The sequence below is a fragment of the Orcinus orca genome, chromosome 5 (genome assembly GCF_937001465.1).
Source record: "Orcinus orca chromosome 5, mOrcOrc1.1, whole genome shotgun sequence".
NCBI classification, from domain to species: Eukaryota; Metazoa; Chordata; class Mammalia; order Artiodactyla; family Delphinidae; genus Orcinus; species Orcinus orca.
The window spans coordinates 141008906-141023401 of record NC_064563.1 but is presented as its reverse complement, the minus strand read 5'-3'; the positions used below and the strand labels follow the sequence as shown (position 1 = coordinate 141023401).

Sequence of the window (14496 nt, the reverse complement as noted above, 5' to 3'; positions counted from 1 at the left end):
GTCACAATCACAATTACCCAGGAACAGCTACTTTTAATATTCCAGAGTACTTCCTGCACACAACTATTTACATCTTACCTATGCCTAACTTCTTGTTATTCTTTGTACCGTTTTTTTTGGTACTATTTTTGCAAGTCAGCAAGACTTCTGATCTCGGAAAATAAAACTTCCAGATCTCTTACACAACACATCGGCTAAGCTATAGTGGACAAAGCATGAAAGTTGGCATATGAGATGGGGATTAAGTCCAACTCCATCAGTAATTCTCACTGGGGCTGTTAAGAAGTTATTAACCTCTCTGGGGCCACTTTCTCCTCTGTAAAATGAGGCTAATAACTGTGTTCTTCCTGTTTTCAGATACTATGCTAAAGCACAGTGCTTTGTAAACTGTCAAGTACTAAGGTCTAACACCTAGCCTCAGCTTCCTGGCTTCCTTACATTCAATGACCTCCTCCTCTACCCCAGCTCAGCCACCCACCACCGCCCTCCCAGGGAACTTTATCACCACTCAAAACTGTTCAAAGCCCAAATTCACTAATTCAGGCATCCCACTCTTTCCCCCATAACCTAGCTCCTTCTATCTTACTTGTCCAACTATTCCTACTATCTCCTCAGGGTGCCCAACGCATTGACTTACCCACTTTCTCTTTTTTTTTTAACTTCCTTATTTATCTAGCTTAAGATTCGTTGGTTCATCATTGCATATTCCCATGCATACAACTTCTTTATACTTCTTTGTCCCTATGTTTACATCTTGCTCTATGGCAAAACCCAACACTGAATCAACCCTGCTTCCTGCTTTCTCCATGACTACATCTAGGTAGCCAAGTACTGCTGGAGAAAATTACACAGCAGAGCACACAGGTAGCACTACTACTCAGGATTCCAACAGCCCAAAGGGGCCTTCAACATTGTTAACCAATTATTTCAGACCAAATCATTCTCTAACTTTGTAAAATGATCCTTTCAAATCTTACGTCCTTTCCTCAAACTTCCAACTCCCCTTTCTCTCAGCAGATGTAAACTGGAGACATCAAAGAGAACTCTCTCAATTTTCTACAACCAAACTTAAAGACAAACCCACATCTGGCCCTGCCTTTTCTCTTCCACAATAAGTGTCTTCTTCTGGGCTTCCTTGGTGGTGCAGTGGTTGAGAGTCCGCCTGCCGATGCAGGGGACACGGGTTCGTGCCCTTGTCCAGGAAGATCCCACATGCCACGGAGCGGCTGGACCCGTGAGCCATGGCCGCTGAGCCTGCGCGTCCGGAGCCTGTGCTCCACAACAGGAGAGGCCACAGCAGTGAGAGGCCCACGTACCGCAAAAAAAAAAAAAAAAAAGTCGTCTTCTTCCTTATATGGGCAATTTCTCCACTTGTGCCATATAACTACCCATCCTTACAATATCAATTATCCCTTCTCTCACCTGTAAAATTACCCATTCCTTCTCAAGAATCTACCCCATCGATTTTTTTTATTGTGGTGAAATGTACATAACATACAATTTACCATTTGAACCATTTCAAATGTAAAGTTCAGTGGCATTAAGTACATTCACGTTGTCGTGCAACTTCCTATCAACTTTTAATATGCTCAGATCTCTCTCATCTTTAAAAAGCAAATAAAAAATAAATCTTAAACCCTAAGCAAACACTGTTGGTAATCTACCCAGCAGCTATCCCCTCCTCTACCTGATTACTAGACTTCCATCGTGAGGCTCTACCTCACTACTACAAGATTTAGAGATAATAATACCTTATTAGTTTAAACCAATCATGGCAATCCTACTCTCCTTTCCATTGACAGGTTTAGGGGTAGTCAAGTGACCCAGACCTGAAGGGACTTATCACTCTTAAAAAGAGATTACAAAAAAATAAATAAATAAAAAGATTACAAAGAAGAACAAAACTAGGTAACTTACCCTACCAGATAGCCATACCTACTAAAAGGCCAAATATACTTTTCTTTTAATAAAAAATAAAAAGCTATCTAAAGACAGATGATCTAACTAACAGAATAGGATATAGAAATCAGAAACAGATCCTTACACACAGTCACCTGATTTATAAGACAAAGGTGACACTGTAGTGCATGGGGAAAACATAGTCTTAAACAATGGGGCTGGGTCGGCTGAAGGGGGTCTCTTCGGTACCCCTACAACTAGTGCAGAGCCTGCTATGTAGAGATGCTCACTGGTTATACGTTCAAAGAATGAGTGAATGGATGAATGAATAAATGTGTCCTCCACATCTACATGCCTGAGGCAGAGCAGAGGCAGCAGCACGAAGAGGGTGGGGGGCTGCGAGCAAGTGGAGAAGCTAAAAAGGCTTCCTCCTCCCCCTCCCCCTCCTCCATCCATCCACCCATTTCTTGTGCATCTACTACATGCCGGGCACTGTTTATGGACACAATGTGGACAAGCTGGACACGGCCCTGCCCTCTTGGGACTGACATTCTAATGGGGAGACAAGACAATATGGGAATAACTAAGTGATTTCTAAGCCACGTGAAGACTACTGAGGTGGAGAGAGTGAATTTTCAGGAAGAAGGGTCAGGGCAGGCTTCTAGAAGGAGGTGATATTTGCGCTGAAACTCAAATAAAGGGAGGGAGGGAGCCCTGTGATGCCAGGGAAGAGCGTCCCAGGTAGAGGGGACAGACAGTGCACAGGGTCTGGGGCCAAAAGCGGGGCAAGCAAGCAGAGGGGAGGGGTGAAAGCGGAGGCCACAGAGGTAAAGAGAGGAGGGCGTAGGGATGGGAAGGGTTCCTGGGTTGGGGGCCTGAGGACCTGCGAGGGCTGGAGGCGAGGGCAGAGGCCTGTCGGTCTCCAAGGGCAATGCTGACGGATTCGGGGCAGCAAAGAGAAACAAGGCTGTCTCATCAGAGCTGGCTTTGGAAGCCTCAGGGCCAGAGGCAGTACTGGGGGAGAGGACCAGACCCAGGGGAGGGGGCTCCAGAAAAGCAGCCCAAGAAGCAACGGACGGGCAGGTTTAAGGAGGTGGGTTCACTGTGGTGGGAGCTCAGAGTGGGGGATTCTGGGAAGCAGAATCAGCTGCAGGCAACGCCAGGATTGCAGAGAGGTGAGAAGCGGACTGATCCCCACTCACAGGCTCTCCGAGGAGCCTGGTGTGGGAGTCGGGGTGTGGGGAGGGCCGTATTCTGGCCTGGTCCCTCAGAGGCAGGGCTGCAGTGGGAGCCCTGCTCGCTTGCCCTGGGATAGCAGCCCCACCAAGGCTGGCCCTGGCGTGGGGGGCGGTCTTGGGCCCAAGAAAAAGGAAAAAAAGAAAAAGAAGGAAAAAAAATGGGGCTGGGTCAGCTGGACATTCATATGAACCTTGAACCCTACCTCATACAAAATACAAAAACCAACTCCAAATGAACAATAGATTTAAATACCAAAGTTAAAAAAATCAAGCTTTTAGAAGAACAAAGAACATTTTGTAGAGCAGGCAGAGGTTATAATCAGAACACAGAAAGTGCTTACCACAAAGGAAAAAATTGACAAATTGTACTATATTAAAATTACTACTTCCACTTGCGAAAGGAAAACATAAAGAGCAAAAAGGCAAGCCACAGAGTGTCACAAGGCGTTTGTAATACGTATATTTGACCAACGACTCATATCCAGAATTTTTTTTAAAAAACCTCCTACTGATGAACAAGACATTCAACTCAAAAGAAAAAAAAAATAGCAAAAGACTGAAGATTCAAACAGGCACTTCACAAAAGAGAATATCTGAACGGTCAATAAGCATGTGAAAAACGTTCAACTTAAATCTCCTAAATCAACTTAAGGAAATGCAAATTAAAATCACAGCACTGTATCACTACACACCCAGCAGAATGTCAAAATGAAATGACACAAAATAAGAAGTGTTAGTGAGGATGTGGAACTAAAACTCTCATATGCTGCTGGCAGGAGTGTAAAACGATACAACCAGGGGTGTGCTTATGTTCAGTGTGCTACAGCTGAACATAAGCACACCCTCCTGTCCCAGCAGTGCCACTCCTTCATTATATACTTAACAGAAATGAAGACATGTGTTCACAATGACACTATCTAAGTCAAGTACTAGAAACTACCCAAATGCCCATCAACAAGAGAATGGATAAAATGTGGTATATTCATGCAATAGATGAACACTTTACAACTACATGCAACAATATGGATCTCAAACACAATGCTGAAAACCAGACATAAAAGAGCACATACCACATGATTCTGTTTATATTGCACAAAAGCAGGCAAAACTAACCTATGGTGTCAGAAGTCAGGACAGGAGTTATCCTGGGGGGAGGAAGTGGGTAGTGACAGAAGGAGGAACAAGGGTGACTTCTGGGTTACTGGGGTTGTGATCTGGGTGCTAGTTATGGTCGTTTGGTTTCTGAAAATTCAACCTATACACTTATGAACTATACATTTCTCAGTGTATGTACTAAGGTTTTAGTTTTGAAGATTACAACAGTCATCCTTCTGCTGGAGGCTGTAACATCCAGTGTGGTATCTGAATTACAGTAGCCATCCCGCCATCCGGAGGGGGCAGCTTGAGGTCCAAGTCATACAGTGGGGCTGGAAAAAAAAAAACCTAGGTCTTTGATGACATAAACACACAACCTTAGAATCACCTTCTTCTGGAACTCTTGAATAAGGTAGGTTTTCTTCACCATTTAAACCAGCTGAATAAGAGACTTCTGCTATTTGCAGCCAAAAAACATCTTAATGCAATGGCAAACCTCTTCTGTTCCTCACTGCCTCTCTCCCAGAACACCTTTAACGGCTGCCTATGCTAGCTGGCTCCATTTCCTCACCCTCATTTCTCAACCCACTCCAGCCCAGCGTCTGTTCCAAGCTTCCCACTGACTGCTCTCCCTATGGTAAAAGAGATCCATAGAACTAAATCCAAATTCCAAATGGCTTCTCAGCAACAGGCAGCGCTAGCTACTCTTTCACTTGCTTCCATGATCCCACACTTACTTTCCTCCTACCTCTCTGGCCACCTCGTAAAAGTCTCCCGTGCAGGTTCATCCTTCTCTAATTGGCCACTGTTTGTGTCCTTCAAAGCTCGGTCCTACTTCCTCTTCTAATCTCGACCCTGCCCTCTCTAGACTAGCGGGTCTCAAACTTGGCTGCACATTAGTACTACCTGGGGGGCTTCTAAAAGCCCAGTGCCCAATTAATTCAATCAGAACTTGGACTGTAGCCTACAAAACCCTCCTTGGTCTAGCCCCTGACAACCTCTCCCCCTCCTTCTCTGTATTCAGACACACTAGTAATTCCATGAACGCAACATGCTGTGCTCGCTTCGGCAGAACATAAACCAAACTTGGAATGCAACGTGCTCCTTCCCACACTGCTGGTCCACTGTCTAGAACGCAGGGACTATGTCTGTTTTTGCTCATTTCTAACATACCAGTGTTTAATGTTATTTATTATAATAAACAATACTATAATACCTATAATACATAATATATTGCTATTATAATTATAATCACATTTTAAGTATATTTATTAATATATAAATGTATATTAACATTTTCGTATTTACTAGCATTTGACCACATTCGTCTATGAAAGCAAAGTGGGCGGAGTAAATTACATCGTGTTACTGCTCATCCAAGTCACTGCAGCCCAGGGTCCAAACACTCTGGAGGGCAGGCCTGACTTTAGCAGCAGCAATACCCTGCACAATACATCTATGAAAACAGGAAAACCCCAGAGATGCAACCCAGTAGTAAGTGTACTGGACAGAGGGTAAGAAACAGAGCTCTAGCATAGATGCTCCAATTTATTACATGTTACATGGGAAAGTGTATTTCTCCAGTCCCTACCCCTATCTAGTTCCTCACATACAATATGTTACATTTTGCCCTAAATTATGTTATAAAAAAACACTTATTTCCCCCTCCTCTAGCTTCCACGTGGATTTGCTAGATTAATCACTAGTGAGCTCTCTCCTCTCCCTAAACCTAACTTTTCCCCGAGGGAATAATAACTTATCTAATGGTGGGGGAGAGGCATCAATCATATGGGGCTTAGCCTCTTCTTTTTCTTTCTTTGGGACCTTATCTTCAACAGCAACATAACACCAGATTCCCTTCTCCTCCAAGCTTAAAGTTCACAAGGGCCCCTGTTACCTGGTTCTGTCTGTGACATGGGTGAACAACATGGGTCACTTGGCTATCAGACTTAAGACCCGGTTCTCCAACAACTGTGTTAGTAATGGAGGCGAGACTGCATCACCAATTGTCTTCTGCTTCCATCTCTTAGCTAATTCTGGACTTGGGAGGGGAAGGAGATGCCATTAACTGACTCTCTCAAACCACAACATATAAGTATGTAAGAACTTTGAATACCACAAAAGAATTACTTCTCCCCCTATTGTAAATCATCACTTTCAGGGCCTGAGCAGACCACAAAGAAGTAACAATATTACTCCCCAAGGTTCTCCATCTTACAATGAAACAACAAAAGCAGGATTCAGATATAATGTCAGTTACTGTCAAATATGCAGTGACTATTAACCACTGACTGAATAAACACATACATTTTAAATCAAAAGTTAGTGTCTGGAATTAAAATTACATATGCTCTTTCATCCAAGTAAAATAAATTTTTATCAGGAATTTATCCTACATATATATATATATATACTTGCATCTGAGTGTAGAATGTAAGTAAAAGGATATTCCTGTATATAATTTTTAAAACTGAAAATAAGCTATATTCTAATACAAACTATTTCACTGAGGAAAATACTATGCAGTCATGAATAAAAACTAGGGTAGATCTCTATATTCACCGATATGCAACAACTCCAAGATTTAAACATTAAAAGCATCAAGACGTACAACAGGGTGTATAATATGCTCTTACCCATGTTAAAAAAAAAAAAAGGACATATACCTTAGACTGAACCAAACAAAATGCCTTATTCTGATTTATAAAAGCAACTTCATTTGGTTCAATGTAATAAGTGCTAGTACAGTCATGAAATATCAGTATCATGGATATACAAGGATCTAAAAGAAAGGAATTAGGGCAGGGGTCTCAGCTGGGCAAGAGTTTTCAGCTTATCTTTTAGTACTCAACTTTTTATGATGTGCATTTGTTACTGCTTTTTAAAAAGGGGATGAACCCCAAAGAAGACTGAAAAAATAACTCTTTCCTTCAAAAGGAAATTCAGCGGGCTTCCCTGGTGGCGCAGTGGTTGAGAGTCTGCCTGCCGATGCAGGGGACATGGGTTCGTGCCCTGGTCTGGGAAGATCCCACATGCCGCGGAGCGGCTGGGCCCATGAGCCATGGCCACCAAGCCTGCGCGTCCGGAGCCTGTGCTCCGCAACGGGAGAGGCCACAACAGTGAGAGGCCCGCGTACCGCAAAAAAAAAAAAGCAAATTCAGCAGCTTTTAAGCAAAATAAAGAGACAGCACAAGTAAGAGAAAAGAGTGAGGAATAATTCACCAACCAACACGTACACTAAGGCTCCCCACATACACTAAGATTTCTGACATTCTCACAGAAACATACAATTGACTTGATTTACACCTCGGGCCTCAGAGAAATTCAGAAACACACACACACACACACATCATTTAAAGTCTATCCACCTGCTATTAATCACAAGTTGGGAGCTAATAGGTAATATCATATAGATATAGACTTTATATAGAGATAGATATTTAACTATCTATATAGATATAGATAGTTAAATATCAAGTTTTAAAATTCCATCGTTTGGGGCTTCCCTGGTGGCACAGTGGTTGAGAGTCTGCCTGCTGAATCAGGGGACACAGGTTCCAGCCCTGGTCCGGGAGGATCCCACATGCCGCGGAGCAACTAAGCCCGTGCACCATAGCTCCTGAGCCTGAGTGCCACAACTGCTGGGGCCTGCATGCCTGGAGGCCATGTTCCGCGGCGGGAGAGGCCACCGCAATGGGAGGCCCGCGCACCGCAACGAGGAGTGCCTCCGCTCATTGCAACAAGGGAGGGCCCGCGTGCAGCAATGAAGACCCAATGCAGCCAAAAATAAATAAATAAATTTTAAAATTCCATCATTTTCCAAAGTAAATTTTTTTAAAAAATCCAAGGCTCTCCCCTTTTCCAATTACATTTCCCATTACACAATTTATCCCATCCCACCAAACAATTCAAACTTTCACGTATGAGTCCCACAAGAATGAATTAAACAGTAAGTCTAATCATATACCTTGCGAAATCATTGTAACTATAGACGCTATAGATGCCTGATTGCTTTTTCTAGATTCCCCTCTAATCTGAAAATTTCTAATTACTTCAATTAAAACCATCACTCTAAAATGCAGAAGATCAGAATAAAAAGGACATGTCACCCCAGCCAGGCATTCTGGGATACACTGCACGCATTCCTCAGCTTGAAGGATTCAGTAGGGAGAAGCAGTGGCAGGAGGCAGCATATTTCCACCACCACCCCCAAGCCCAACCCCATTCCATGTGCTTCCCCAGGGCAACATCTGCTGACCTGGAGGTGCACACCTCTGGAGAGTGGTAAGGGTTCTTTCTGACTCCGGGCCTCCCCTATACCCACCCAAGGGTGGCCAGACTTACAAGTATAGGCTATTACAAGTGGGGCTATTCGGCATTAAAACCTCCACCACTCTCTGACCATTTCTAAGTGAAGCATTTTCCCCACACATACTTCACCTCAGGTTCCCAACCATTGGTCTTAAAATACTTCTATTTCTCTCCTTTCAAGATTACTTTCCACTTATTTTATCCTTAATGTTTGGTGTTTTTTCCTTTTTTCATCTTATGTGCGTTTTAAATTACACTTTGTGTTACTTTTTTATCAAATATACATAAAAGTACAGAGAATAACATTAAGATAATCAACACCCATGTACCAGCTTAGCAAGACCTTAACATTTTGCCATATTTACTTCAGATCTTTTTGCAGAGGTCTGTTACAGCTGACACCCACTGTGAACCATCTTTCCCAGCTGCAATCCTCTTCCCTCCCTCCCTCCCTCCCTCCCCAGAGACAGCCACTCCCCGGGTGTTTAACATGCCCATGCACTTTAAAAACATTGTAAATACATACTATGTATTAATTATGGATATGCATATCATTTTGCACATTTTAAAACATCATATAAATGGCATCATACCGTACAAATCATTCTGCAACTTGCTTTTTCACTCAACATTGCATTCATTTTAACTGCTGCACAGAATTCCATTGTATGAATATACCATAATTCATTTTATCCATTCCCCTACTGATGGACTTTTAGGTTGTTTCCATTTCTTTACTCTTAAAAACAACGCTCTAATGAAGGCTCGTACACATCTTCTTGGGTAGCCCAGAAGCGGGCGGCAGAGTACGCACATCTTCACCTTGCCAAAGGGCTCTCCACAGTGATTGCACCAATTTACACTTTTCTCCAGCCGAGTATGAAAGTTTCCTTTGTTCCACATCCTCTCAAACACTTGGTGTTATGAGGTTTTTAAATTTTTGCCAATCTGATGGGTACGAAAGAGAGACTCACAGTTTTTAATCTGCACATCCTGTAAGGACAATCATGTTTATTGACTATTTAGACCATTATTTTAATTTTTTTAAACTTTCACATTGCCGTTTGATTCTATCATCACCTTATGGTGATTAATAGTAGAGACTCTGCATCCAGGCTGCCTGGGTTCAAATTCTGGCTCCATCACACCCACCTAGTGTCTGAGGACACTGCTTGACCTCCCCAGGTCTCAGGTTCCTCGTCTATAACGACAGAGCAGCACCTACCTCACGGGGTTGTGAGGGTTTTATGAGTTAATACATGCAGAATGCTCAGAACAGTGCCAGGGAGGTCGGATGCTTCACCCTCAGCTGTTCCTGCAGCTGCTCAGCCTGATTCCCATAACGGACCTACCAACCCTCAGATGTGAGAGCTTCAAAACATCTCAATCTTGGTAACCCAGCTAAATGGCATGGGTCCTCCTGAGTCAATGGCACGTCTGAATCACTGGCAACATGTTCTTTTCTGAAGTCATATCAACTACTCACTTGGTCAGGAGTTATGTGTATTGCAGGTTCAGAAAACATTATCCCTACATTACTGAACAAGTCATATAAACAATGAATGAGGTGGCAACAACAGTAAAACCAATGTGGCATAATGCTTCTGACATTAAATAAGCATCCAGCACATATTGGTGATTGCCTAATAAGGAGATGCTGCTGACCTGCCTCTAAAGAAAACTTCATTGGTGTTGAATCACAAACCTAGACCGGCAGGAAAGAGGTACAAGGATGGATGCACAACCCTGCTCTTGACCTTGACCTCACCAGGCTACCTGGCTTCTATACTTCTACTTTGATGCACCTCCTTCACAGCAGAGTTTTAGCAGGATCCTGCTTGAGTGTCTAGCATTCAACACTCACGAAAGAGAGCAGAAACCCCTGGTTTGCCTCTCAGCTCCCAGCGATCCCCTATGCAGAGGGGATGACCTTCCACCCAATCAAGGTTTCAGATAGGCGCCTCGATTTTCACAAGAGGCGAGCCAAGTTGCCCAACCTATTCATCTTGAAAGTATACAGATTGACCTTTAAACAGCGCAGGATATCTGCAATTCTGGACCTAGCCAGAGGCAATAATCTAAAGACATTTGCAGCTCATTTCTTGTTAGAACCAGTTGAGGACAGTGGTATAGACGGAAGACTGTGTCAAGCCCATCCATTCCTCTAGACTAGATAGCCTCGGTTTATCCACGGCTTAAGCCACCTAAAAGCTGCATAACGTTAATACAGCGGTATTCTCCGAGGTGGTGATTTTATTTTCTTCTTTTTAAACTCTTGTATTTTCCAAATTTTCTACCATGAGAAAGTGTTCTGTTTATAATAAAAGAAAAACATACAGGTTATTTTTAAAAGCTTCATACTTGGAATATACTATAGTCCCCACTCCCACCTCCCAACGTAAGTGCTTTCCCTGAGCAACAACTGATATCATATTCTCTGCATTCGTGAGAAAACTTAATGAAAAAAATTATTTATGAAACCCCAAACTGCACTCTCAGGGAGTTTTTTCCTTTGAACAGGAATGTTGCGAGGTTCTTCTCTACTCCACCACTCAGTTCATATTAGCCATATAAGAAACTTCTTCCAGAACGAAACACCAGCAAAACAGTTTCACCTGAGCAACTGGTGTCCTCTTTCTTCATGGTCAGTGAGAATTATGTAACTTGTCGGGTATTCTCTTTTTATTTTGGGCAACAGAGAGGTCAGATGCAAATATGAATTATAGCCAATCACTAAGCAGGACCTTATGCCTATGCAGCTTTATTCTAAGGATCCCAGGCTCTAACTTGGTTTTTTAGTTTGTTTTGTTTGTTTTTAATATTTTTCTACTGAGTGGATGTATTCTTGAAGCAACCCAAAACCCTTCTTGCAATAAGGTAGGACACAGTTAAATGTAACTGTCATCTACACTGCTCAACATTAATGCTTAATATTTAAGTCCTAAAAATTTTAAACTGAGACAATAAAATCATGGTACAGTATCAACAATCTTTCTCAACTAATAAATAAAAGCTTAGTTGAACATGAGGAACTAAGAATTAATTATGATTTCACTCCCAGAGTTAAACCATTAAATTTCTTTTCCTTCACTTATGAAGGATATTTACTTAATTTTTTCATAACAAGACAGAGGAAACAAATACAGCAAAAATTCTTCCAGAACTATACAGATTAGTTAATAGAGCAGAAGAAGGTAATATATTACAGGTGTTATAAACACAGACTTTGACATCATCAGATAAGATCTGTGTTCAAATCTTGGCATCACTGCATCATAGCTTGAAAAAAAATGGGGCAGGGTAGAACCAAATTCACAATTACTAATTACTAATGGTATGAGTTTGCCCAAATGTAAAATGTGGAGAATAATTATCTATTAAATGTGTTGTGAGAATTAAATAACCTATACGAAGTGCTTAAAATAATGCATAGCATGTTATCCACTCAATCAGAATAGCTGTTTCTGTCGTTGTTTTTATATATGAAGCCTAAAAGAGCTCTCTTCTAAGCATTTAACTATTTCTGCCGAAGAACTACTGAAGAATTTTCTTGCGAAACTGCAAAACAGAAATACTTCTCAAAGATCGGTATTTAGCCTAACAATTCAGTGATTAGGCACTCTAACCAACTTACCTAAATTGTCCAGTGCGAAGAAAACAAAGAGCTCGGTTACCATAAAGAAGGTGATTTTCAGGTCTTTAAAAGAAATAATGTTTCGTCAGTAAAGAACATTACATACAAAACAAACATAACACAGAAATCATAAGGCATGAAATAATTTTCAAAAACTTTACATCTGTGTGGCAGAGCACAAAGAATATAGTTCTTGTTCCTTCACTTCCTGAGTAACTTGTTCAAACCAACTTAAACTTCCCTGTATTCAAAATGAAGATTAAAAAGTTCTACTTTTTCTGCCTAGCTCATAGGGCTGCTGCAAGGATCAAATGAGACATATTAAAAAACTAGCAAACTACAAGTATGCTATAACTGTACAGAACAGAATACTTATGTAAGTCAGAACTGTACCACCTTCACAAAGAACTCAAATAAAGGAAGCCTGTAAATTACAACAGTAATTTAAATAGCTTCATTTCGAGTTTTGTCCTTTTTGGTTTTATCTTACTGTTCCTCTACCTCTTCCTAGAAGAACAGAGCAGCAGGCTTTCAGATGTGGTGTGCTACCTGGATTCACTCATTCCCTGTGGAGATGGGTAAGACAGGAAAGAGAGTAGCTGTCTACAGCGCACCCTCCTAAGGCTGCTACAGTATTAGGTGGGCCAGCTAAGATGTCAGTAAGAGCCAGGTGACGCACACTTGCAGGAATGCTACAAAATTCTAGCAGCTGAGCAAACAGAAGATGAGGTAGAGAGAACACATGCATTCTCTCAACAATTCCAACTATTACCCTTTAAAAATTCCCTCATAGAAAGCACAAATCCCTGAATGGGTGACATCTTAAGTACTAGTAACTAACCCTTTGTTATCAGTTAATAATTTGGAAGGAATTAGTGGAAGGGAAAACAAGAGCAAGAAAGAACAGATGACTCTGTACTGGAAAGCTTGGGAACAAAGTGGGGCAGGGTAGAAGCAAATTCCCAATTTCGTCTGATTCACTTGAGTTATACAACTTGATTAGTAAGTTCATCTACTCAGGTCATCTCATGCTTCTAATACCTACGGGTGAGAAAATATATTCTGCATAGCAAACTGATGATATTCTCCAATTCCTCATCTTGTGTTTCTTTCTAATGACTAGCATTCTAACTTGATCTGCCACATAAAAAGGGTCTCATTGTTCTATTTTGCTCTTACCTACATTCAATGGCTCTGGTGTAATAGATAATAGCTATATCAAATCTTTCTTTGGAAAACTCTTCATTTCCTTTCATTTTCATTAGTTCTCCTTGCTGAGAAATCAAGGTAAAAGAAGACCCATCAATTAAATGCAAAGAGAATCAGTAACCCCAATATTTAAGAAAAATGGTTCTGGGTTTCTATCTCAGATATCAGAAATAACCTGGGGGATTACTTAGGTAGAAAATGAGAATTCAATACCCAACATTTTAGAATATACATTTAAAGAAACCTGTCTGTCTCTAATGACTCAACGCTAACTTTGATAAAGGGATATTAAAAAGTAAACAAAGCCATGACATTATGAATAACACTAACAATTTACCCCTTGTGTACCGTATTTGGCAGGCCCACTTTTAAACAGACCTTGACATGCCTGCATATGCAGAAAAGAAATAAGATCCAAGTAGAATTTTAATTTTAGGTTAGAAAATGTGATGTTATTCAACAAACCTGAGTGCTTAAAAAATAATATATAAATCAATAACATATAGGCACTGTTGATTAGACTAACTGCCCCCCCCAAAAAAACGATGTGACCTACAGCAAGGATGAAATAAAAACAAAAAAAAACAACCAACAACAACAAAAAATGAAATCAAAGATGCTACAGATATAACTAAAACTTTTCAACTCAAACCTTCAAATTTTCAAAATAAACAAATTATTATTTACTGGATTATATCAATGGCTTTAGCTAGAGAATTAAGTAGAATATTAAATATTTTCCTAAATCCCTTTTTAAAAATTAAGTTAAAATCATATTTCCTATGAGTGAATTGTATGGCATGTGAATTACATGTCAATAAAGCTGGTGGCAAAGAAAAATCATATTCCCTCAACTAATTAAAAGCCTTTTAATTTAAAAAAAATCAAATTTCGATTTTCAATTAACTCTTAAAATCTATAACATTAGAAAATTGATCAAGATGGCTTCCTCCAAAAAAAATATTCCAATCAAAATTTATTAAAAATTTCCCTCAAACGTGTTATCAAATTTTATAGTAGTTCCTTGTGTATTGACAGCAGTTTTACTGAACTTTCCTCTGAGTGTTAATAAAAGTTCTAACAAGCAAATCTTAAAATATACTTACAAGT

General features: G+C 40.8%; 1 protein-coding gene across 15 annotated transcripts in view; it reads right to left on the bottom strand.

Moving 5' to 3' along the window:
- TTC3 (tetratricopeptide repeat domain 3) overlaps nt 1-14496 on the bottom strand; it is a 140157-nt gene that overhangs the window by 107671 nt on the left and 17990 nt on the right. For 12 of the 15 annotated variants that reach the window (XM_033418274.2, XM_033418270.2, XM_033418272.2 and 9 more), the window contains 2 exons: nt 13357-13451; nt 12178-12240 (listed from right to left, as the gene is read on the bottom strand). The exons of 2 other annotated variants lie outside the window; for them this stretch is intronic. In XM_033418274.2, coding sequence (XP_033274165.1) covers nt 12178-12240; nt 13357-13451 — 158 coding nt within the window. Of the gene's footprint in view, nt 1-9136; nt 9336-12177; nt 12241-13356; nt 13452-14496 lie in introns of those variants that run through there. One more of the 15 variants, XM_033418281.2, reaches the window with a different exon arrangement.